We start from the raw sequence: 26,808 nt of genomic DNA, 5'->3' as shown, positions 1-26,808 counted from the left end.
TTGTTAATAGCTGAGAAGACTTGATATTATAGTGATGTGATCTCAAAATATATCTTTAAATGCAATGCAATTCCGATAAAAGTCCCAGCAGATTGTTTTATAGAAGCAAACAAGGTGATTCTAAAAGGCATATAGAAATGTGAAAGCCTAGAATAACCAAAACAACTTTGAAAAAGGGAAGAAATTTGGAAAGCTAAATTCTCCTGGAGATTGGGAGAAAATCCTGCCAAACATGTATTTGATGAACAACTGATATATTCAAACTCACAAAACCTAACAATAAGAGGAAAAAACATGTAAAACCTTGGAAAAGGATTTTAACAGTTCACCATAGAAGATAAACTGATGGCAAAAGGCAATGAAAAAGTGCTCAACCAAACTCAAACCAATTGAGATAGCATTTATATACCTACTAGAATGGCTAAGATGTAAAGGATTGATCATACCAAGTGTTGGTGAGATGTGGAGGAATTGCAATACTTCTACAGTGTCACTGTGACTTTAAAATGAAATAACCCCTTTGGAAAACAGTTTGGCAGTTTCTTAGAAATGAAGGATATACGTATTATGTGATCTAGCCATTCTACTTTTAGGTAGTTAACCAAGAGAAGAGGAAACTTATATTCATGTGAAGACTTATACATGAATGTTAATATTAATAACACCTTTATTTATAATAGTGAAAAAACAAGAAATAACCTAAAAAGTTATCTGTAGGTCAATGAATTGACAGACTGTGGTATATATGTACAGTGGAATACTAGTCAGTGAAAAGGAATGGTCTTGATATGTGCAACAACCTGAGTTAATCTCAAAATAATTGTGTTGAAAGAAAGACAAAGTATATACTTTATTGTTCATAAATAAATTATCTCATTTATTTAAAATTCTAAAATATGAAAACTATAGTGACAAAGCAGTGGGTGGGATGAAGAGGGAGGGATTATTGAGGTGCACAAGGAGACTTTTGGGAAATGCTTACTATTTTGATTGAAGTAGATGGATGGGTATGCATATATGTCAGAGTTATCAAAATGTATATGTAAAATACTTGCAGCTTACTGTATGTTAATTAAACTCAATGAAACTATTGAGTAATTTAAAAGAAAACAAAAGCCTTTTTGCCAAGATGTTTGTGATATCATTGAAAATTGAAAGGACAAAATATGAGTTTGGAGTTACAGTGTCATCATTGAGTATTTGGAAAAAGGGTTCACATATATTATTTTGATACCCTTAAGTAGTTGCCAGTCTTATTTTTTAAAATATTTTTATTTCTCAGTATTTGAATATCAACATGGGAATATAAAGATATTGAGAAAAATGACACTTCCTCTTGTTTCTCTCCCTTCCTTTTTTTTTTTTTTTTCCTTTTCCAAAGGAGTGACAGTTCATTCAGATTCTTTGTATTCTTCTTCGTCTATATTTGTCAGTTTGCTGTTCATGTACTCCAAGCTGCAGGATTTCATAATTGGGGCAACTGGTAAGTCATTTACTTTAATTACTCTAGTTTTAATATGTTTATCTAGTAACTCTGTATTATTTTTGGCTTCCTAAAAATAGTTAACATAGAAAAGGCAGATTAAGAAAAGTAAACAAAAATAAAAATAGTAAAAACTGTAGCTTAAAAAAATGTCAAAGGCATAACCTCTGGGCACATCATTCTACTGAAAATTATGTTGCCATTTTTAAAAACAGCATACTATATGGGATCCCTGGGTGGCGCAGCGGTTCGGCCCGTGCCTTTGGCCCAGGGTGCGATCCTGGAGACCCGGGATCGAATCCCACATCAGGCTCCCGGTGCATGGAGCCTGCTTCTCCCTCCGCCTGTGTCTCTGGCTCTCTCTCTCTCTCTCTCTCTCTCTCTCTCTGTGACTATCATAAATAAATAAAAAAAAAATTAAAAAAAAAAAACAGCATACTATAGCTAGTTTACATTAAATGTGTGTATACCAGACACTAAGAGGAAGAGTGAAAAGGAGACTTGAGGAGTCATCAAATAGCTGGACTAACGATTGTGGAAGGGAGAGAAAAGAACTTCTAGGATTTTAAGGAAAAGGCTATTATGTTTAAAGTGCTATTTTAGCTATACAAACATATATTTCCATACACACACAAATACACACACATGCACATGGGTACTTGTCTTTAAAAAATGGGATCACTGCAATGCTCCCTCTGTGGGAGACCCTCAGAAACAAATTATTTAGACTTTGGCTAGGAGATAATAGCAGATTGGTATCTTTCTTCATATGCTTTGGAGCAAACATTCCTTGAATGAAACAGTAGGTGGAGGAGTACACATCTCTAAAATTATCTCTCCCTCTCTTCTATTATAACTGAGTTGCATTCAGTTGAATTCTTATAAGCAAAAGCATGCACAAGGCCACTTTGTTCCACTGTATACATGAAATAAGTAGGTAACTAGACTATATTGAGGACTTAAATTTAGTATGCTACTTCTGAATCAGAGTGGAGACTGGCAATCAGACGTTTGGTAGCTTTGTGATCCCCTAATGGTCACGTATACATGCAGAGAATTTATATGGATACTTTAAATCAGTTCTACAAAAAAAAAAAAAAAAAAAAAAAGCATACATTATCATTTCAAATAGTGTGTTTAGTCTTTGGCAAATGAGGGAAAAAGGAATATTTTAAATGTTCAAAAAACATACTGCTTATGTTAACAGCACAGGTTTTTTCTTGTTAAATTGAAATTTGTTTTCAGCACAAATTTAGAAAAATGTGTTAAAATTGAGCATAACATTGTGTAGTGGCTACATAGCACAGGAGGCTACTAGAGAGGTGGCATACAGAATGACCTGTTTTAAGATACCTCAACCTCTTTTAAAAATTAAAAATTTTTGTTTATGTTTAAAAGTTGCCCTTTTATAGCACATTCACATTCACTTCTGTCCTGCTGTCATTTCTTTCTTAACCCCAGCAGTCACTAATCTGTTCATCATTTCTATTTTCTATTATTTTGTCATTTCAAGAATATTATAAGTGGAATCATAGGGTATGTAACTTTTGTCTTTTTGTGCTCAGCATAGTTCTCTGGAGATTCATCTAGGTCATTGTATCAGTAGTTAATTCATTTTTATTCCAGAATAAAATTGTGGATATACCACAGTTTGTTTAAACATTCACCAATTGAAGGACTCTGGACTGTTTCTGGTTTTAGGCTATTATAAAATAAAGTCTCTGTAAACATTAATGAACAAGTTTTGTGTGAACATCCATTTTCACTTCTTTGTGATAAACACCCAAGAGTGTAATTGTTGGTTCATTCGAAGTTGCATGTTTAATGATTTTTAAGAACATAACAGACTTTTTCTGAATGGCTGTATCATTTTACATTCCTACCAACAATGAGTGACTCAGTCTCCACTCGTGACCAGCATTTAGTGTTGTCACTTTTTAAAATTTATCTATTCTGATAGATGTATAGTGATATCTCACTGAGATTTTAAGTTGTATTTCTCCAGTGACTCATGATGTTGAACATCTTTTTATGTGATTATTTGCCTCTTTATATCATCTTGAAGAAACATCTTTTCATGCTTTTTGCCCATTTTCTAAATGAATTTTTTTTCTAACTCTTGAGCTTTGAAAGTTCTTCATATATTCTGGATGCTAATTGCTGGTTGGATATGAAGTTTGCAAATATTTTCTTCCATAATTAAGTAGAATTTAAGTGAATGTAAAGTAATAATGAGCTCATATGTTTAAAAACAAAAGTAAAATCTGGTGGTACATACTTAAGGCTTGGTGCTTAGTGTTGGATTTGAATTTGGACTGTCATTTTTTAGATGTGTGACTCTGAGCAAGTTAGTGAATATCTCTGACTCAGAGGATGATGTGCAAAATAGGGATTTAAAATATCATCTCTCTTATGGAACTGTGAGAATTAAATGAGTTAAAGAAGTGAATATTACCTGGCTTTTAAGTGCTGAATGTGTATTGGTTGCTATGTTATTTTTGAAAAGGCATGCATTCACTTATTTGTCTAATTATACCTTTTTAAAAAATTACTTCTTAGTGGTTGGATTTCATCCCTTACTGGTCTCAACCAAAGTATTCCCGTTGGAATCATGATGATAATCATAGCGGCACTTTTTACAGCATCAGCAGTCATCTCGCTAGTTATGTTTAAAAAGGTAAGTGAATTTTACATCTGTAAATTTATATAATTTTCTGTTTAGTTTCCATTTTCCCATTTTGCTCTTGATTCATTATAACCTCCGGCTGTTTTGTTGTTCTTCTTATGCAAGTATGCTCTCTGAGGATTAAGCTTTTTACAATTAGAAGTTAAGCATAAAGAAAATTTCATCACATTTTTAACTTCTGTAAAAAGGGAATATTTTAAAATCCTGTTAGTTCAGATCTTCTTTGATGAAGAGTCTACCTCATTTAAAATATTTTGGAATTTAAGAAAATAATGTATTTGGGACATCTGAGTGGCTCAGTGGTTGAGCCTTTGCCTTCAACTCAGGGTGTGATCCTGGGGTCCAGGAATTGAGTACTGTCATCAGGTTCCCCACAGAGAGCCTGCTTCTTCCTCTGCCTGTGTCTCTGCCTCTCTCTCTGTGTCTTTCATGAATAAATGAAATATTTAAAAAAATATGTTCTTAAATGTTTAAAAAAAATTTTTTTTTAATATAAAGTATATTATCCTGATTAATACATAGAAGTAAAATTGTGTGGAATGTGTGTTTTGCATGTATTTAAAATTGAAAAGCATGAATTACGAGTATAAAGTAAGCTGGTGACAGGTTTGGGCTGGATTATAACATGAATTAATTTTTAGTGACTGCCCAATTATCTTATCTATACTTCTCTCTATAAAATTCCCATGGCTATTTTTATAGCCTTAAAAAAAATTATTACATAGAGTGAGAGAGAAATCAGTGGTTTTATTTGTTTATATAAAGTTTTATTGTATCTTGGATACGTATTTTTGATATTCCACATGTGTTCAAACATGTAGATTCTACATGATATAGAAACCCTGGGAATAACCTCTCTGCTTTAAGATGATAAAGATTTTTTGGTGGGTCTCATTTTAAAGAAGATAATTCCTTAGAACAGTTTTCTCTTTGTTTTTTACTGTCTGGTAATTTGAGAATATGTACAAAGAATACTTAGAATAATCTTTTTTTTTTACTTAGAATAATTATGCCTTATATTTAAGAACACTTTGCACTCCTGAAATATTTTACTTACACTTTTGTCTTTTATTCTTCTCAAAACTGTGAAGCCTAGGCTGTGTTCTTTCTGCCCATATTTTGCTATTCATTTTCTCTCTTTTAAAAGCTTTTATTTCTTTTCTGAACTACACACACGTACTATCAAAACTCAGCCTCCGAAAGTTACTAAATTCTGTAGCCTTTTGCAATTACCTTTTTTTCTTGAAATCTGCAGTCTTCTATATTACAATTGGCTCCTTTTCCTCAGACTTTGTAATTGTCTTCTGATTCTCCTGCCTTTGAGGCTGTTCTTTCTCCCTCATTTCTTTGTCCAGCTCCTAAGTATAGGTCTTCTAAATGCAATCAACTCTCTGCTTTTTGTGCCATATAATCTTTTTCTTTGGAGATGTTAGTATCTTCCATTTTTTGAGGGTTCCTTCTCTTCTCTGTTGTGGGTAACCTAGAATGTTGGAGTTGGAAGACATAATGCTTTGTATAAAAATCAACTTGCTGGCTTACCTAAGCACCTAAGGTGAGTGTTTAGATCTCCAGTTGATTGGTATCATCATCTCGCAGTAATGCATTAGCGACTCATCAGTTTCTTCTCAGAACTAGCTCTTCTTCCAGAAGTTCTGATTCATAGTCAAGAAACATTAATTAAGACCACATAATACATGATTTCATTTATATGAAGTGTCCAAAACAGGCAAATCTATAGAGATAGAAAGTAGATTGGCGGTTGCCTTTGCCGAGAGGTAGGGCGGAGAAGGATTGCTAATGGTCATAAAATTTCTTTTTGGGGTGACGAAAATTTCTAAAATTAGATTTATACATGATATACTCACAACACTATGAATAAATATTAAACCCCACTTAATTCTACACTTTAAAAGAGTAAATTGTATATTATGCAAATTTTTATCTCAGGGAAGCTGTTTTTTAAAAAGGAACATTTATTAAGTCCCTACTATAAATTTGGTAATGCTAAGTATTTTCTCATGATTCCGTTTAAATTTATGTCAGCACTTTGACTACTTTTGATACTTTTTTTTTTTTTAAGATTTTATTTATTTATGAGAGACACAGAGAAAAGCAGAGACATAGGCAAAGGGAGAGGCAGGCTCCATGCAGGGAGCCTGATGTGGGACTCGATCCCGGGACTCCAGGATCATGCCCTGGGCTGAAGGCAGATGCTCAACCGCTGAGCCACCCAGGCGTCCTAGTTTTGTTACTTTTTAAGTCACTTTCCTAGATACTTTTTTGAATCTTTTTCATCTTTTCTTCTTTTTGATTCCCGGCCTCAACTAGCCCAGAAATTTTTTTCAGGTCACTCAGACTCCCAACTTCCTTCAGTTTTATATGTAGTTACTATCTTAATCTAAAAAATAAAAAAAACAAAAAACCAAACCCAACACTGAAGATTTTTGAAGTGGACTGGGTTGGGAATGGGATTTTAGTAGTTGTACGAAATAGGGCTAGTGTTGACCTTTTACTGCTTCTGGATCCAGACTTTTTCCTCTAGTCAAACTGTATTTCTCAGTTTCTTTATATATATTACATACATTCCTTTGTTCCAGTTTATGTTCATCCTGTGCTTCTTGACTCCTAGGTTGTTTCATCTTTTATGTCAATTGAAGACCTGCTAGTGTTCTTTCAAGATCTAGCTCAAGTCTTCATGTCTCTTTCACAGAATCTTTCTCATTACCCATGTGTTAGGTCTTCTTTTTTTTTTTTTTTTCTTGGGGAATTTATTGTAGGTATTACTCACTGCAGCATTGGGACACAGGCCACTTTATATACCTTACATTCTGGGTACTCAACTTGTTAAAGTTCCTCTGGGTGAACATGACTTTTAGCATTGGAATTAGAAGAGCAAGAACTTTGGAACCATACACTCAGATTGAAATTCTGGCTCCTTGACTTAGAGCTTTGTGAGCTGAGGCAGGCTTTTGTAACCACTCAGGTTCAGTGTCATCACCTATCCTCTAAGCCCCATTAGAGCAGAGACCTAGTCTGCTTTTTTTCGGGTTGTGTTTCTTACATCTGGAACAGTGACTGACAGTGTAGTCACTGTATGTGATAGGCACTCAAAGTATTTGTTGAATGTAGGAAGAAATGGGACTGGTAACTACTTTCATAGTGTTGAGAAGAGGATTAAGTGAAACAGGGAACATGAGTTGCACAGCACAGGGCTTTCTCAATTAAAATTAACTTTTTTTTTTTTTTTTCCTGATCTTCTTGACCCCTTTATCAGTTTATATTGCAGGGTCTGACTTAGTGTCTACTTTTGTTTAGTAAATGCCTGTATCAATCAGTGTTGTACCAGGGAAACAGAACAAAGAGATTTATTGACAGGAATTGGCTTATGTGGTTGTGGGGGCTTGCTAGGTTAGTCTGAAATCCATAGGGTAGACAGTCAGGGAAGGTTGGAAAATCTCAACCAGAAGCTGAAGTTCTAGTTGCAGGTGGGAGTTTTCTTCTTCCTCAGAGAAACCTTAGTTCTATTCTTAAGTCTTTCAACTGATCGGATCAGGCCTACCTAGATAACTCAGAACACTCTGATTTTCTTAAAGTCAACTGATTAGTAATCACATGCACAAAATACCATCTCAGCACACCTAGATTAGTGTTTGATTGATAACCGAAGACCATAGCTAGCCAAAGAAACCTGACTGTGACAACATTTCTTTGGACATTGCTTTAATTATTCCCTAAGTTCAGAATACAGTAGAGGGTTTTGTGATATGTTGCAGATTCCATTCATTTGTTAACCATTTATGATGATGAGTTATGTGTCAAGTACTGCACTATGAGTTCAAAGAGCTCACTTTTGGTGTGAAGGAGAAACAAGTGATGAGGTACCACAATTTACTGATTTAGTGGCTATTTATAGGGACAAGTATAGAGATCATAGAGGAGGGACACTTAAGTTTTGGAGATCTTGTTAGTAGTGAGGTTTTTAAAAGTATTATCTTAACTCCAGTTCATCATGGTATCTTAGCTATCTAAGTAAAGGAATTGGGAGAAGGGAGAGGGTAAGTAGATACCATGTAGCAGGGGTGCCTTTTTTATATTTAGTTGCAGAAATTAACTATATTCAGGGATTTAAAAGTAGCTCAGTATAGACGGGAAATAAACCTGGTACGTGAATTGGGGGGGAGGAATGTGGGGTGTTGTTTGTGGAGGACAGGGAAAGAGGAGGCTGCACACATAAGATATATATTCTGCAGGATCTTGTAAGCTGGGAAAACTTAAGAAGTTTGGATCTTCTCCAGAGTGGTGGTGAGCCATAGAAGAAGTTTCAAGAGGAAAGTAATGGAATTGATCAATTCGAGTTTTAGAAAGACTATTTTCTCTCTCTCTCTCTCTCTTTTTCTTTGTATATATTTTTATTGGGAGTTCCATTTGTCAACATATAGCATAAGACCCAGTGCTCATCTCATCAGTTGCTCCTCTCAGTGCCCGTCACCCAGTCACCCCATCCCCCCGCCTGCCTCGCTTTCCACTACCCCTTGTTTGTTTCCCAGAGTTAGGAGTCTCTCATGTTCTGTCTCCCTCTCTGATATTTCCCACTCATTTTCTCTCCTTTCCCCTTTAATCCCTTTCACTATTTTTTATATTCCCCAAATGAATGAGACCATACAATGTTTGTCCTTCTCCGATTGACTTACTTCACTCAGCATAATACCCTCCAGGTCCATCCACGTCGAAGCAAATAGTGGGTGGGTATTTATTGTTTCTGATGGCTGAGTAATATTCCATTGTATACATAGACCACATCTACTTTATCCATTCATCTGTCAGTGGACACCGAGGCTCCTTCCACAGTTTGGCTATTGTGGACATTGCTGCTATAAACATTGGGGTGCGGGTGTCCTGCCATTTCACCGCATCTATATCTTTGGGGTAAATCTCCAGCAGTGCAATTGCTGGGTCGTAGGACAGTTCTATTTTTAACTCCTTGAGGAACCTCCACACAGTTTTCCAGAGTGGCTGCACCAGTTCACATTCCCACCAACAGTGCAAGAGGGTTCCCCTTTCTCCACATCCTCTCCAACAGTTGTTTCCTGCCTTGTTAATTTTCACCCTTCTCACTGGTGTGAGGTGGGATCTCATTGTGGTTTTGATTTGTATTTCCCTGATGGCAAGTGATGCGGAGCATTTTCTCATGTGCTTGTTGGCCATGTCTGTGTCTTCCTCTGTGAGATTTCTCTTCATGTCTTCTGCCCATTTCATGATTGGATTGTTTGTTTCTTTGGTGTTGAGTTTAATAAGTTCTTTATAGATCTTGGATACTAGCCCTTTATCTGATAGGTCATTTGCAAGTATCTTCTCCCTTTCTGTAGGTTGTCTTTTAGGTTTGTTGACTGTTTCTTTTGCTGTGCAGAAGCTTTTGATCTTGATGAAGTCCCAGTAATTCATTTTTGCTTTTGTTTCCCTTGCCTTCCTAGATGTATCTTGCAAGAAGTTGCTGTGGCCAAGGTCAAAAAGGCTGTTGCCTGTGTTCTCCTCTAGGATTTTGATGGATTCTTGTCTCACATTTAGAGCTTTCATCCATTTTGAGTTTATCTTTGTGTGTGGTGTAAGAGAATGGTCTAGTTCTTCTGCACGTGGCTGTCCAATTTTCCCAGCACCATTTATTGAAAAGACTGACCTTTTTCCAGTGGATAGTCTTTCCTGCTTTGTCGAATATTAGTTGACCATAGAGTTGAGGGTCCATTTCTGGGTTCTCTATTCTGTTCCATTGATCTGTGTGTCTGTTTTTGTGCCAGTACCACACTGTCTTGATGATCACAGCTTTGTAGTACAACTTGAAATCTGGCATTGTGATGCTCCCAGCTCTGGTTTTCTTTATTAATATTCCCCTAGCTATTTGGGGTCTTTTCTGATTCCACACAAATCTTAAGATGATTTGTTCCAACTCTCTGAAGAAAGTCCATGGTATTTCAATAGGGATTGCTTTAAATGTGTAAATTTCCCTGGATAGCATTGACATTTTCACAATATTAATTCTTCTAATCCATGAGCGTGGAATATTTTTCCATCTCTTTGTGTCTTCCTCAATTTCTAGAAAGACTATTCTCAAATAGATTGGGCATTTGTGGGGCAGGATATATGGTACTGGAAGAAAAGAAGCCTGGAAGACAAGGTGGGAAGTTGGTGAGTCATGGTGGTGGCCAGAACTAATGAAGTAGCAGTGTGAAGTAACTATAGTCAAGGGAAAATGAGCAGTTAGTGATTGATTGGACCTGGGCCTGTAAGTGTAGGTTGAGGGAAGACTCAAGGAAGACACGAAGGCTTTTTTGATGGTGGGTCATTCAGGAAGAGAGTACAAGAAGAAGGAAAGATATATGGGCATCAGGGCACCTGTCTGATTCAATTGTTAGGGCATGTGACAATAACAGGGTCGTGAGTTCAAGTTCCACATTAGGTGGAAGCCTATATAAATACATAAATATTTTATATATTTAGGAGATATATGGGCATCAATTTCTTTTTTTTTTTAAGATTTTATTTATTCATGAGACACAGAGAGAGAGAGAGAGAGAGAGAGAGAGAGAGAGGGGCAGAGACACAGGCAGAGGAAGAAGCAGGCTTTATGCAGGGAGCCTGATGCGGGACTCAATTCCAGGTCTCCAGGATCAGGCCCTGGGTGGAAGGCGGCGCTAAACCTCTGAGCCACCCGGGCTGCCCATCAATTTATTTTCAACATTGAATCCAGAAGGTTTAAAATAACATTGGGGCACCAAAGTATAAACACACGGTAAGCTTTGGATGTTTAAGTTGGGGGCAAAGGAAAGAGCTTTAGGCGGGATTTCTAGACTTGGAAAGTAATGACTTCTTGATGTAAGTGAAGCCTAGAAGTGGGTAAGGTAGTGAGACCAGGTTAGAACACACTGCACATCTGCTGAGGAAAGAATGTGGAGGGAATTTTAACCAGTGGCGATGGTGGAGTATGTGGCACAGACGATTAATACAGTCTGAGTGTGGAGAAAGTGTTTATTCTGCAGCTGCTATGTGCAGCACTCCAAAGTCTTTGACCTGTAGCTTTGCCCCCAATACTTAATTCTTTAAGATCCAGCCCATTAAAGGAAAATTTTTAGTTGTGCTGATTGTATGCCAGGGCATTCAAAAGAAATACGATTGCTTCCCAAATAAATACATTAATATGGGAATTGTGCAGCATACTCCACTTTGATTGACATTATTATTATTATCATTATTATTTATTATTATTCTTATTTTGCCCCATAATTGAAGAAGTAACCAGTTAACTACTTTTATATGTGTTCACTGTTGATCAATGCAACACAAGTCCCTGAGCTTCTCAGAATCTCATATTCTAGTGAAATAGGAATTTAGATGAGATGATTTTCTGTATAATTTTATGAAGTACAATTCATGGGGATAATATAGGCTCAAATATAATTTTGGCTCACATTTCATACTTGTAGTGTAAAGGATTTCTCTTACTGTGGATAGAAATTGAGATCCAGTAAAAATGTCTAATTTTTAATTTTCTTTTCTACGCTTGCTTAAAACTGGCTTTCCTCTGTGTGTATGTAGCCATAGTTGCTAACCACTAGGGGTCAGGCTCTTCATAAACAGTTAATGCCCTCCAAAATTCCCAATGCACACTTCTTGCCTCTAGAATATTGTCACATGTTTTCAGACTATTCTGTCTCCAGCCCAGCTAAACATGCTCGGTGGTATATATTTATTTAAATTATAATTAATACAATTTTTAAGAATTCTTTTGGCATTCTGAAGCCTTGCATAATTGAGTAAGTAATCATTGCTATATAAAGTGCCCAGTAAATGCTATGGTGTATCTCTGTTTCCTCCTAGTGTCACTTTATAAATGAAATTTGGAAAATTGAAATCCAAGAATATCTATTTCTTCACAGATAAGGGAACAGTTCAGCTCTTGCCTTTCACAGATAGATTTCTTAAGCTTTCACTTAGGTTGTTTCTAAAAGTTTTTTTTTTTTTAAGGTCTTCTTTTTATAGTAAACAAATATAATTGAGTAAATTTTGGACTGAGGGGGAAGTATTTTCAATGGATCATACCAGAGGAATCCAAAAATTTCTTTCTTTTAGTTGGTACTGGTATAGGAGTCAGAATAACTTAGTATAGAAGAGATAGATGATACACAATTTGTATTCCTTTTTAGGACTTTCGTTTTTTAAAGATTTTATTCATTTACTCATGACAGAGAGAGAGAGAGAGGCAGGCAGAGACACAGGCAGAGGGAGAAGCGAGCTCCATGCAGGGAGCCCGACGTGGGACTCTATCCCAGGTCTCCAGGGTCAGGCCCTGGGCCGAAGGTGGCGCTAAACTACTGAGTCACCGGGGCTGCCCTAGGACTTACTTTTGAATGATTATTTTTCCCATTAAATTTAAAAACTGTTCATAGACATTTGTGTTCACAGTAATAAAGTAATTAATAACGTAGTTTTTTAAGCATTGCAAGAGAATTTTAGAAGAAAACTTATTTCAGGGGCACCTGGGTGCATCAGTCAGTTAAGCATCTGCTTTCAGCTCTTGTGATCCCAGCTGAGTTGACTTCCTCCTCTGCCCCTGCCCCTACTTGTGCTTTCTCTCTTCACTGTCCCTGTCTCTCTCAATCCCTCTCTCAAATAGATAAATACAATCTTAAAAAAAAGAAAAAAAACCTGATTTCACTTTAAAAAAAAACAAGTTTCCTTAAATGATTGAAATTTTTTGAAAATGACAGTATATCCATTCTGGAAATACTTTTGTGTGAGAGTACAGAACTTGGGTGTATGAACCAGAATAATGACAAGTCTCATTGATTAGTTAAATTGGTGTTTTGTAGTAAATGCTTTGTGAACATATCCTCTTATATTTAAGTAATAGTGTTCTTTAGATTGAAAGTGATACTTTCACTTTCTTTGAAAATGCTCTTTCTTTCTTTCTTTCTTTCTTTCTTTCTTTCTTTCTTTCTTTCTGCTTTATTTGGATCTGGGACAGGATGCTAGTAACTTTTTTTTTTATAGTCACAAATAGTATGTTTACTTTGTCTCTCGATCTCTTTCTCTGAATCATCCAGCACTACAAATTTTCCTGATTATGAATCAATTTCATATGATTCACATTGCCTGCATTAAATGTGGGTCCACATGCTTGTTTTCTTCATTCAGAGGACACACAGTAGGCACAGTAATATTTTTGAGACCCTAGAAAAATTGGCACTCTGAGCAAGTATTTTATACCGTCCTCAAGTGGTCTTCTTAGTATGTTCATTTTTTTCTGCCTGCCCCCTACTTTTATTTTGTTATTCTTTTCTGTAAGTACTAAGCTACTTAATACATCCCAAATCAAGATTAATATGTCTAAATTATTGTAAATCATCTTTACTTAGGCATGTTCAAATTTGTTAGCTCTGGTAGTATTTATAATGCTGTACACATTTTTATCTAATCTTTATATGTTCATTTTTGACAACTTACGTTGAGTGATAATCATATGTAATTTATCCATTTTAAGCACGCAGTTCATTGTTTTTGATATTACATTTTTCAAATTGTGGCAAAATATATATAAAATTTGCCATTTTAATCATCTTTAAGTATACAATTCAGTGGCATTAATTATATTCACTCTGTTATGTAACTGTAACCATTATTTCCCAAACTTTATCATGTCAAGCAGCACTCTGCAGTCATATAGCAATAGCTCTCCATTTCCCCCTACACCCTGGGTGCTTGGCAAGCTCTAATCTACTTTCTGCCCCCAATGAATTTGCCTATTATAGATATTCCATATAAGTGGAATTTTTGGATATTTTCCTTTTGTGTCTGGATTATTTCACTTAGCATAAAGTTTTTAGGGTTCATCCATGTTGTATGTATCAGAATTTCACTCTTTTTTATAGCTAAATATTCTGCATGTATATATTATATTGCTTTTATTAATCTGTGGATGATACTTGGGTTGTTTCTACCTTTTGGCTATTGTAAATAATGCTACGCTGAGTATTGGTATACAAGAGCCTGTGCTAGTCCCTTTGCTTTGAATTCTTTTGGGTATATACTTAAGACGAATTGCTTGGTAGTCAAATGGTAATTCTATGTTTAGTTTTTTGAGAAACTACCAAACTTTTCTACAGTGGCCATACTGTTTTGCATCCCAATCAGCAATATAGCAATATTCCATAGTATATGGAAACATATACTATATTTTCCATAGTATATTTCATACCATCCTAGTAGGTGTGAAATATACTATGATCACTTTTAAATTTTAGTTTTTTTCCAAAACTGAAATTACTTCAATATGGTACATATGATTACATAAAAATTCAGTTTTCACAAATAAATTATACTATCTTCTAAACTTACTCATTACAGTTATTTATATCTAATCATCTGTATAAAATCATATATATTAATATATACTTAAATCATAGAGAGAGCACTCAACATTGAAACTTACAATCAATGAAATAAATATAAATAAGGAGTTAATAAATAAGCATAGTCATATATATATATTTTTTATTTATTTATGATAGTCACACAGAGAGAGAATGAGAGAGAGGCAGAGACACAGGCAGAGGGAGGCAGGCTCCATGCAGCAGGAGCCCGACGTGGAATTCGATCCTGGGTCTCCAGGATCGCGCCCTGGGCCAAAGGCAGGCGCCAAACCGCTGCGCCACCCAGGGATCCCAAGCATAGTCATATTTTTAAACAGTATGTTGAGGACATTAAAAATTTTTGTTCTAAATACTTTTTACTTTTTATTAACTGAATTATAGTTGACATACAGTATTATATTAGTTTCAGGTGTACAAATAGTGATTTGACGTTTGTAAACATTAGGGGGCTCCTGGGTGGCTCAGTTGGTTAAATATTGAACTCTTGATTTTGGCTTAGGTCATGATTTTCAGGGTTGTGAGGTTGAGCCCCCCCACACTGGGCTCTGAACTGGATGTGATGCCTACTTAAGATTTCTTCCATGGAGATCCCTGGGTGGCTCAGCAGTTAAGCTCCTGCCTTTGGCCCAGGGCGTGATCCTGGAGTCCCCCGTGAGATTGAGTCCTGCATCGGGGTCTCTGCATGGAGCCTGCTTTTCCCTCTGCCTGTGTCTCTGCCTCTCTCTCTCTCCGTGTCTTTCATGAATAAATAAATAAAGTCTTTTTTAAAAAAAAGGTAAATAAACATTATGAAGTACTTTCCATGATAAGTATCGTTACCCTCTGTCAGCATACAAAGTTACACATACTTATTTTGTGACTGGAAATTTGTACCCTTAATCCCCTTCATGTATTTTGCCCATCCTTTCACTTCTGTACCACCTCTCCCAGGACCCCGGCAACCATTAATTTGTTCTCTGTATTTATGAGTCTCTGTTTTTTTTGTTGTTGTTTGCTCATGTATTTTGTTTTTTAGATTCTGCATGTAAGTGAAATCATATGGCATTTGTCTTTCTCTGACTTAATTCACTTAGCATAATACCTTCTGGGTTCATCCATGTTGTTGAAAATGGCAAGATTGCAATCTTCTCTTGGCTGAGTAATATTACATTGTGTGTATATATATATATATATATATCTCACATCTTTATTCATTTATCAGCAGATACTTAGATTTCTTTTATATCTTGGCTATTGTAAATAATATGCAACAAACATAGGCATGCATATATATCTTTTCAAATTTTGGGGTAAACAACCAGAAGTGGAATGACTGTCAGTATCATACGGTACTTCTATTTTTAGTTTTTTAAGGAATCTCCATACTGTTTTCCGTAGTTGCTATACCAGATTACATGCCTACCAACAGCGCAGGAAGGTTCCCTTTTCCCCACATTTTTGCCAACGCTTGTTATGTCTTGTCTTTTTGAGGATAGCCATTTTGACTGGTGTGAAGTGGTATCTCATTGTGGTTTTGATTTGCATTTCCCTGATGATTAGTGATATTGAACATCTTTTCACATAGCTGTTGGCTATTTGTATGTTGTTTTTGGGAAAATGTCTATTCAAGTTCTTCCCATTTTTTAATTGTTATTTGTTTTTTTTTTTAATTTTTATTTATTTATGATAGTCACACACAGAGAGAGAGAGAGAGAGAGAGGCAGAGATATAGGCAGAGGGAGAAGCAGGCTCCATGCACCGGGAGCCCGACGTGGGATTCGATCCCGGGTCTCCAGGATCGCGCCCTGGGCCAAAGGCAGGCACCAAACCGCCGCGCCACCCAGGGATCCCTGTTATTTGGTTTTTTAAGTTGTATTTAATATTTAAGTTGTATTCTTTATATATTTTGGATATTAGGCTCTTATCATTTGTATCACTTGCACATATCTTCTCCCATTCAGTATGTATTACCTTTTCATTTAGTTGATGGTTTCCTTCATTGGCAAAAAGCTTTTTAGTTTGATGTAGTCCCAGTTGTTTATTTTTGCTTTGCTTTTGTTACACTTGTATGAGCAGATATATCCAAAAAATTATAGCTAAGATTAATGTCCAAGAGTTTACTGCCTATGTTTTCTTTTAGGAGTTTTATGGCTTCACGTCTTACATTATGTGTTTAATCTATTTTGAATTTATTTTTATGTATGGTCTAAGAAAGTGGTCCAGTTTCATTCTTATGCATATAGCTGCCCAGTTTTCCCAGTACCATTTATTGAAGAGAAGGTTTTTCCCTCACTGTATATTCTTAACCTCCTTTGTCACCGATTAATTAAGCGTATAAGAATGGGTTTATTTCTAGGCTCTGTATGATGTTCCATTATTCTGTGTGTCTCTCTTTGTGCCAGTATTGTACTGTTTTGATTACCATAGCTTTGTAGTAGAGCTTGAATCTGGAATTGTGATACTCGGCTTTGTTGTTCTTTGTCAAGATTGCTTTGGCTATTTGGGGTCTTTTGTGGTTCTGTATAAATTTTAGAATTATTCTAGTTTTCTGAAAAATTCTGAGATTGCATTAAATCTGTAAATTACTTTGGAAAGTTTGAGCATTTTAACAATATTCTTTGACTCCATGAGCATGATATATCTTTCCATTAGTTTGTATCATAATCAGTTCATTTCATCAGTGTTTTATAGTTTTCATTATATGGGTCTTTTACTTCCTTGGTTAAGTTTATTCCTAGGTATTTCTTCTTCTTTTTTTTTGATGTATTTGTAAATGGGATTACTTTCATAATTCTCTTTCTTCTAGTTTATTGTTAGTGTATAGATTTCTGTATATTAATTTTCTGTCTTGCAACTTTACCGAATTCAGTTTTTTTGACGGAATCTTTAGGAATATTATCATGTTATCTGTGAATAGTGACAGAGTTAACTTCTTCCTTACCGATGTGGATGCCTTTTGTTTTTCCTTGTCTGATTTTTGTGACTAAGACTTTCAGTACCATGTTGAATAAAAAAGGCAGGAGTGGACATTCTTGTCTTGTTCCTCATCTTAGAGGAAAAGCTTTCACTTTTTCATCACTGAGTATGTTAGCTGAGGGTTTGTCATATATGGACTTTATCATGTTGAAGTATGCTTTCTCTTTACCCACTTTGTTGAGAGTTTTTATCATGAATGATGCTGAATTTTGTGAAGTGACTTTTCTACATCTATTGAGATGATGATGTGATTCTTATTCATTTTGCTAATCTGGTGTATCATGTTGATTGATTTGAAGACCTTGGACCGGGATCCCTGGGTGGCGCAGCGGTTTGGCGCCTGCCTTTGGCCCAGGGCGCGATCCTGGAGACCCGGGATCGAATCCCACGTCGGGCTCCCGGTGCATGGAGCCTGCTTCTCCCTCTGCCTGTGTCTCTGCGTCTCTCTCTCTCTCTCTGTGACTATCATAAATAAATAAAAATTAAAAAAAAAAAAAAAAAAAAAGAAGACCTTGGACCATCTTTCATCTCTAGAATAAATCTCACTTGATCATGGTGAATAATCCTTTTAATGTATTGTTGAATTTGGTTTGCTAATTATTTTGAGGATTGTTGCATATGTGTTCATCAGGGATATTGGCCTGGAATTTTCTTTTCTTTTCTTTTCTTTTCTTTTCTTTTCTTTTCTTTTCTTTTCTTTTCTTTTCTTTTCTTTTCTTTCTATCTTCTTTCCTTCCTTCCTTCCTTCCTTCCTTCCTTCCTTCCTTCCTATCCTTCTTTCTTTTCTTTTCTTTTTTTTTCTTTTTCGTTTTCTCTTTTTCTCTTTTTCTTTCTTTCTTTCTTTCTTTCTTTCTTTCTTTCTTTCTTTCTTTCTTTCTTTCTTCTTTCTTTGCAGTGTCTTTGTTTGGGATACTAAATGAGTAATGCTGGCCTCATAGAATGAATGTGGAAGCATTTCTTCTCAATATTTTGGACTAGTTTGAGAAGAATAGGTATTAATTAGCTCTTCTTTAAATGTTTGGTAAAACTCACCAGTGAAGCCACCCAGTCCTCAACTTTTGTTCGTTGGGAGTTTTTTGTATTATTGATTCAGTTTCGTTACTAGTAATTAGTCTGTTCAGATTTTCTATTTATTCCTGATTTAGTCTTGGAAGGTTTGTATGTTTTTAAGAATTTATCCATTTCATCTGGGTTGTCCAGTTTGTTGATATATAATTTTTCATAGTAGTCTCTTGTAATCTTTTGTATTTCTATAGTGTTGGATATAATTTGTCCTTTTTTATTTCGGATTTTGAGTCCTCTTTTTTTTTGCTTGATGTATCTGTAAGGATTTATCTATCAATTTTGTTTATCTTTTAAAAGAACTGGTTTTTAGTTTCATTAATTTTTTTTCTGTTTTTGTCTCTATTTTGTCTATTTCCATTATGATCTTTATTATGTCTTTGCTTCTACTTACAGTGGGTGTTGTTTGGTTAGTTTTTAGTACCTTTAGGTGTAAGGTTAGATTGTTTGAGATTATTCTAGTTTCCTGGAGGTTGCTTGTATTGCTTTAAACTTTTTTCTGAGGTCTTTTGCTTTGTCTCAAGATTTTGAACTGTCGGGTTTCCATTTTCATTTGTCTAAATGTATTTTTTTCCCCCTCTCTGATGCCTTTGTTGACACATTGGTTGTTTGGTAACCTCTTGTTTAGCCTCTTTGTATTTGTGTTTTTATCTAGTTTTTTCCTTGTAATTGATTTTAGTTTAATACCATTGTGGTCAGGAAAGATACTCGATATAATTTTAGTCTTCTTAAATTTATGGAGTTTTATGGCTTAGTATGTGATCTGTCCTGGACAGTGTTCCATGTGTATTTTATTTTATTTTATTTATTTTATTTTATTTTATTTATTTTATTTTATTTTATTATTTTATTTTATTTTATATTTTATTTTCCATGTGTAGTTTAAAAGAATGTGTGTTCTGCTGTTTTTGATGTGGTGTTCTGTGTATATCTATTAAGTCCATTTAGCCTAATGTGTCCTTCAAAGCCACTCCTTCCTTGATTGATTGATTTTCTGCCTGAATGATCCTATCTGTTGATGTCAGTTTAAAGTTCCCTGGTTATGTTCACTTTTAAAACAACCTGTAAAGTAATTATAAACTAAGCAATTTACTTTGTTACATAGATACAGTCTGCTAGAGCATTTGGGCCATTTGTTTAATCCCTGCAGCCCGGGTGGCTCAGTGGTTTAGTACCTGCCTTCAGCCCAGGGCATGATCCTGGAGACCCGGGATAGAGTCCCACGTTGGGCTCACTGAATAAAAATATATGTATATGTGGAATGGATCCCAAGCAGGGATCAAAAAAAAAATTTTTTTTTTAAATTTTACTTATTTATTCATGAGAGACACCAAGAGGAAGAAAGGCAGAGATGCAGGCAGAGGGAGAAGCAGGCTCCATGCAGGGAGCCCGACGTCTCCAGGATCACGCCCTGGGCTGAAGGCAGGCGCTAAACCCGCTGAGCCACCCAGGGATCCCAGGGATCCAAAAAAAAAAAAAGAAAAAGATCCCTAATAGATAAACAATTAATTATATAGTGGCTTCTACGACAAGTCACTATGCCCTATTGTTGTTGTTTTAAAGTAAGCTCTACACCTAGTGTGGAGCTTGAACTCATGATCCCAAGATTAAAAGTTGCATGCTCGGGCAGCCCGGGTGGCTCAGTGGTTTAGTGCCACCTTTAGCCCAGGGCCTGACCTGGAGACCCAGGATCGAGTCCTGTGTCGAGCTCCCTGCATGGAGCCTGCTTCTCCCTCTGCCTGTGTCTCTGCCTCTCTATCTGTGTCTCTCATGAATAAATAAATAAAATTAAATTTAAAAAGAGTTAAATATATATATATATATATATATATATATATATATATATAAAGAGTTGCATGCTCTGGGACAGAGCAAGACAGGTACCTTAGCAAGTTACTATGTCTATCTAATGGGATATAACAATGAGTGGAAATGTATACCTACAAACCCTACAAATGAAAAAAAGCATGGTATATATCCATAAAAGATGTACAGGGTATTGGAGGTGCTCACAATAGGGAGAGCCACAACTTGGTCAGGCAGAAAGAGAACAGCAGTATATGAGATAGGCCTTGAAAGATGAGTGGGATTTCAATAGTGTGAAACTTGAGTATTCAGTCAGGAGGTTACAGAAGAGGTATCTGACCCAGGTCTATAGACAGTTCACAGATGGCTTATAGGAAATGTTTAATTGAAAATGTTAGGCTAAGAGATCCATAAGTTTTTTTTTTAAAAAACTCAAAAATCGAAATTTCAAAAATTCATCTTTGTTTTTTTCCCCAGTTTTAAAAAAGTTAAAATAATTTTGGTATAACAGGCATCTTATATTAATAAAAGCATCATTTCTTGAAATTGTATTCTTTAAGATTTAATGGAAATATATGTTTGGGATTATTTTGTTTAAGTACTGTACCATGGTTCTTTACTTTCCATAGTATATAGTATATAGTTTTTGTGTCATGTAACAGCACAGTATACACTGATATATTTTTGAAGATACATTAAGAAAGCAAGATTCCCTCTGGAGCTGTATCTTGGCTGTGACACTTCTACAGTTTTTTAAAAATTAATTTTAATTTTTATTACATTTTACATATTAAATATTTACATAATTCTCATTTGATCCTTAGAAAAACTCTGAGAGACAGGGCAACAAATACTTGTTTCAGGGGAAGTAAAATTGAGGTTTTTTTTTTTTTTTTTTTAAGATTTGTTTATTTGAGAGAGAAACAGTGAAAGAGAGAACATGAGAGTGGGGAGGATCAGAGGGAGAAGCAGACTCCTTGGTGAGTGAGGAAACCTGGGGTTTAATCCTGGGACTCTGTGATCATAACCCAATCCAAAGGCAGATGCCCAACTGACTGAGCCACCCAGGTGTTCTAAACTTGAGGTTTCGAGTGGTGACCAGCTGGGTAGAAAGTAGTGGAGTAAGTAGATACCAAATCTAGTGTTCTTTCTGTGTTGCTCCTAGAACAAAATATTTAGGTTAATGCAGTATTTATAACTGGAAGAGATAGCAAGTATTTAAGCTGTCTACTTTTTAAAAATTATAATATTTTATCATAAAGCTTTGTCCTTGATTTCATAAGGAATATGAGCTATCAGTAGATACCACTCTGAAACACAGCAGGGAAATAAATGATGGGCTTTTCAAGATAGTGATACTTAAAATTAGCCTGTCATGTTGGAGCACTGATCAAAGAATCATTCTTTTCACATGGATCTAATGGGTTTCATACAGTATTTGAACATTATGCACTGAATACATATGTAATCTTTTCCCTCTAGGTGGCTCTCTGAGTCTATATAGATTTGTACTATTGAGTACTGTGTACACACCTACCTTTATTTTGCCTTCCTGCTTTGTGAGACTATGCATTACATTTTAATGTTCAGTTAACCAACATGTGAAAAAGTCATTTTCTCATCATTGTCTCAAAGTATTAAAAGAATTAAATTATGATAGGGCTCTAGTACTAGAAGAATAGAACTTTAGGGTTTACCTAAAGTGTACTTGTTAGCACTCTCTTCCTCTCCCTGACCCTTTTACACTTTGTTCCACTATAAAATGGCATTTACTTTCACCACTGTGTTAGAAGAACTCAGGGCTGTTGGAGTATTTTTATCTTCACCCTGGGCAGCTCTTCATTCTTTAATGTGGCTTTCTTCCCTAGGCATCTGTGAAAAGTCTCTGGCTTTTTCCGTTTCTCTTTTAATTATTCCTTGTTGTTGTGGGTATCTCTTAAATACTGGTATCTTAACAGTCTTTGGTACTTGACTCTTTTTTTTTCCTCCATGGAAAAAATTTCATTTATGTTAGAATTGCAGCTACCATTGCTGTGCCATTGCTTTTCAAGTCCGTTTCCTGCCCATTCCTCCGTTGAGCTCCAGACTAAATCTTCAGCTGCCTGCTGTAGCAGGTCTAGAGCAGGTATCCAGTAGACGTTTGTGGAATATATGAATATTTAGAACTTAGCATCTCATTTCCCCTCTAAACCAACCTATCTTTTCTATTCTGTCTTCTTGAAACAACTTCCCAGTATCCAAGCTTGACTTAAAAAATCTTTGACACATTCTACTTTTCCTTTCTCCATATTTATTCCACAAGTAATCAGTCCCTACCTATAGAGGATTGGGAAGAAGACTGACTTGGGTGCACTGTCCCAATCTTCCAGATCTTCTTTGATTGCATTCAAGGCCGGCTTTATTTAGACCTCATCAAAATGTAGTATAAATTCCCTTTCTATCTCTTCCTCCCTCCCCCTAAGTTTGTAAGCATGTAATAAATAAACATCTAATTTGTTTTATTACTTCTTTTCTCAAATGTGTATTAAATTGGCTGATGTTATGTATTGGTGCACTTCATAGTTTATGCATCTTGAAACTTAGGCTAATAGAGTTATTTTTGAACCTTGCTCTTGCAAACAAATCCCAAAGATTTAAGTGATAAATCAGTGTGGGTGGACAGTTCCCAAAACTTTTCCTTTGTAAATCCTTTAGGACTTGACCATACACAAAAAGTAAAATGGTATATGGAGTGAGAGAGGATAGCAGCAGCATCTCTAAGAATATAAATAGTATTTGGTACATTAAATGATAAAATGATAGCATTTGATTATAATAAGGTTAGTGGTTTATATGTAGCCAACATAGAAATAGATAAGGTATTATTCTCTCTGAATTGTCTAAGGTAGTCAATTAATATATCAAAGTCTGAATGTCTCTTCTTATATTTAAACCATTCTCTGTAATAAATAAGTAGGAACAGCAGAAAACATAGCCTTTTGCTTTTGGTTAAGAAGTTTTTACAGTTGGTTTAGCATAAACATAAGTATCTCCTGTGCTTTGGAGATAAAATGGAAGTGTCTTTGTTAGGAAAATATTTAAATACAAAATTGTGTACTGATGTCATGGCTGATGTTCTTGACCTTAGGAATCATGGCTACAGTCTATTTTATCTCTGCGTAAAATTGAGATTAATTGAAGAGTTGCTGAAAATGAATGTATAGATTACCACTTACTTTGTCGCACTTTTTTGTGCCTCCATAGGTACACGGACTATACCGCACAACAGGTGCTAGTTTTGAGAAAGCCCAACAAGAATTTGCAACAGGAGTGATGTCCAACAAAACTGTCCAGACTGCAGCTGCAAATGCAGCTTCAAGTGCAGCAACTAGTGCAGCCCAGAATGCTTTCAAGGGTAACCAGATTTAGAGAACCCTCCAACAATACACTGGTATCTTCTGACTGTACTTTTTCTCCAGTTACTGTATTCTATAAATATTTTTATGTTCAAAACACAGTACACATGGCATGTATATTTCCTGTTCACTTGTGCATGGGCTAAAACCAGAAAAACTTCCTTGTCTTATTATTTACCTAGCAGTTTAATATTTTGGCGCCCCCTGCAGAAAAAAATATCACATGCTAAATAAATATTCTCCATATTTTTTGGGGGATGAATGTTCAGCAAATTATTTCAGTGGTGACACACTGAAATTAATATGATACTTATGATTAAAAATGCATTTAGTACTAGCTGCAGTCTTTCTTTCAAGAATCTTAGACTTAAAGGATTACATATTGGAGCATTAAGATGATACTTCATTCTGTTTTCCACATTTATATTGGAAGAAATAGGCCATCAGGGACTTAGGGGTGTTAAAATTGGCTTGCTTTTTAGCAGTTTTAGTCACCAGTGAAGAGCCTGTGTGCATTTCGTAGTAGATCATGTAAATTTATCCTTTTATTTTTGTTCCTCTTTTTCTTTTTAGAGTAGTTGATATTTTGATATCAATCTCTGATCTTGCATGGGCACCACATTTCTTAAAAGAATTAGTATTTTGGCTTCTGCACTGCTTATGGTTTTAAGATTAGGGAGTTGCTGGTAGAATCAAAGAAGTGGTTTTCTGCAATAGTTTCTTTTACATAAAAATTTATTGGGATGCAATTTGAGAATATAATATGCAGTGCATTATCCAAAAAAGGGTAGATAATCAATGGAATAGAATGTAGTGATGATAATACTGTTGTGTTTTTTTTTTTTAATTTTCAGTATTCGTATCATAGTAGAATATTACTGTATGGAAACTTTGGTATATTCTTGTGGCTACTCATTTTAACTGAATTGAGATTGTGTTTGGCAGCTCTTTTTTGGGGAGTGTGTGTGTAATTTTTAACAGAGGCATTAAAGTCTAGACTAACTCCTTGTCCAAAAAGAACATACAGTATTTCAGGGATTTTTCTTTTAGCCTCTCAGCTGTAGTGGGATTAAAAATAAAAAGACGCTGTTGTTTCACATATACTTGAATCCCTAATGCACTTCAGTCTTTCAATTTTTGAGACAGACTGAATACATTAAAATTTTTCAGCAATAGAAAAAATATTTAACCTGCACCCAGCAAGAAAATACAAATACAGTTAAATGCATTAATTATAAATATAACCACATTAAAATTGTTACTATGCAGCATAGGATTTCATTCTTAAGGTATACTTGGTTTGAAACTTTAAATCATTTTTAATAGTGATTAAATGACCCAAAGACATTTGTAAAGTCATTATATACTATGTTTTGGAAGTTGTTAGCTAATTTACGATTGCAGAATAATCAGTGATTTCTTCAAGTTGACTTTAAGTAAGGATAGTCTATTGGATTATATTATTTGAGACTGCAGATCCTTTCTAAAAAGAATCAAATGGGCACATAAATGGTTAAGTCACTTTCATTCTTTTCCCCAAATCTGGAGATAAATGATTTCATATTGGGGGTGGGATGATGAGTTCTCACTATGAGGGAAGCTTTGGTTCATCTAGATAGTGTTTACATTTGATTTAGTTGGGATTTATTAAAGTAATATACTTGGAAGATATTTCCTTTATTCTGATTAAAATAGGATTTAGAATATGAATTTAAAGCTGTTTTTATGAGTATTTCTGATCAGTGATAATCTCCCTACTTTCTCAAACAAATAAGCCAGTTCGTTTTTCAGATTCTATAATCTTACAGAAAATCTGTTTTATCACATTGTGCTTTATGAGTGTGTATTTAACAGACATTCAAAACATTAACCACAAAATATAATACTTATGTTCATCATTAATTTATATTTCAAGTCCATTTCTTTTTTTCTTTCAACTACAAATGAATATAGAGACTTGAAAAATACTGAGATACTTTCCTTCAAGAATAGGAGGGCTTCTCTCTGTCTTGCAGAAATCCCCAAAGGTGGCTTTGTTAAATAGCAAATAATTAAAACCAACAGTACCTTTTTGTGTGTGGGTGGGGAAGATGTTTTAAAATCCAGTTTCTTGGGTTAATACAAGCTTATGAGAGAATTGTTTTTTAAAAACATAAATGTGCATTAAAATGATGGCAATACTAACAGTTTGATAAGGCATAGGGATTTTAAATTCTTAATATTCACTGTTCTTCTAACAATAGTAAATGGTCACATTTTCCAGCAAGAGATTGACATTTGTTAATTTTTTATATTTAATACTAACATGACCCAGTATCACAGTCATGAAATGGTCTTCATTGTTGTAAGCATTCGTGTCCTTTTTCAGTTTGCAATATATTAAGTTGTGGCTGTTTTATTTCAAACTAAAATTTGAACACTGGAAAATGATTGCTCAGTGATTTGTAATTTGGGACTTGGATTATTTATCTAGGGATGTTTGTATATTTTGTCAATGAATAATACTGCGCTGCCATCATAGTGAGCGTCATGGTTCTATATAAATGCTCTCCATCTGTCCCTCTAATGTTGCATGTTTTCAGTGGTTTGGAAGTTTTGTATATTTATTGTATTAACACAGAGTGTCATAAAATAAAATGCTGTTTACTGGATGTTAGTTTGTCTAATTTAAAAAACCTATATTAGCATTTCAGAGTTAGAGATTATGCTGTGGGTTTAATGTATATAGAAATTTCACCTTTGATTTTTAAAGAGTCTGTATAGCTCTATCATGTGCTGAATAAAATAAATAATATAAAAGACTTCATTTAAAACTGAGCAGCATAAAATGACATTTTTGTTTTTTATTAGACCTTTTAGGTGGTGGAACATGAGCTTCCCTCATATATTTTGATCACTTTAAGGTGAAAATATACATACTATCTAGAAGTTTGGGAGGTTCAAACTGGAAACCCTGTTTTGTGGCTCAGGTTTTTCCTTGGGGGTTAAAATGGATGCTCT

General features: G+C 35.1%; 1 protein-coding gene across 1 annotated transcript in view; it reads left to right on the top strand.

Moving 5' to 3' along the window:
• Nucleotides 1-26,459, top strand: part of SCAMP1 (secretory carrier membrane protein 1) — a 123,183-nt gene extending 96,724 nt beyond the window's left edge. Inside the window, exons 7-9 of the mRNA XM_041752797.1 lie at nt 1,382-1,483; nt 4,043-4,160; nt 23,657-26,459. Of these exons, the coding sequence (XP_041608731.1) occupies nt 1,382-1,483; nt 4,043-4,160; nt 23,657-23,821 (385 nt within the window). The 3' untranslated portion in view covers nt 23,822-26,459. The remainder of the gene's footprint in view (nt 1-1,381; nt 1,484-4,042; nt 4,161-23,656) is intronic.
• The last annotated feature ends 349 nt before the right edge of the window (nt 26,460-26,808 follow it).

This window comes from Vulpes lagopus, chromosome 4 (genome assembly GCF_018345385.1).
Source record: "Vulpes lagopus strain Blue_001 chromosome 4, ASM1834538v1, whole genome shotgun sequence".
NCBI classification, from domain to species: domain Eukaryota; kingdom Metazoa; phylum Chordata; class Mammalia; order Carnivora; family Canidae; genus Vulpes; species Vulpes lagopus.
The sequence above is the reverse complement of the archived record's forward strand: the minus strand, read 5'-3'. Positions and strand labels throughout refer to the sequence as shown.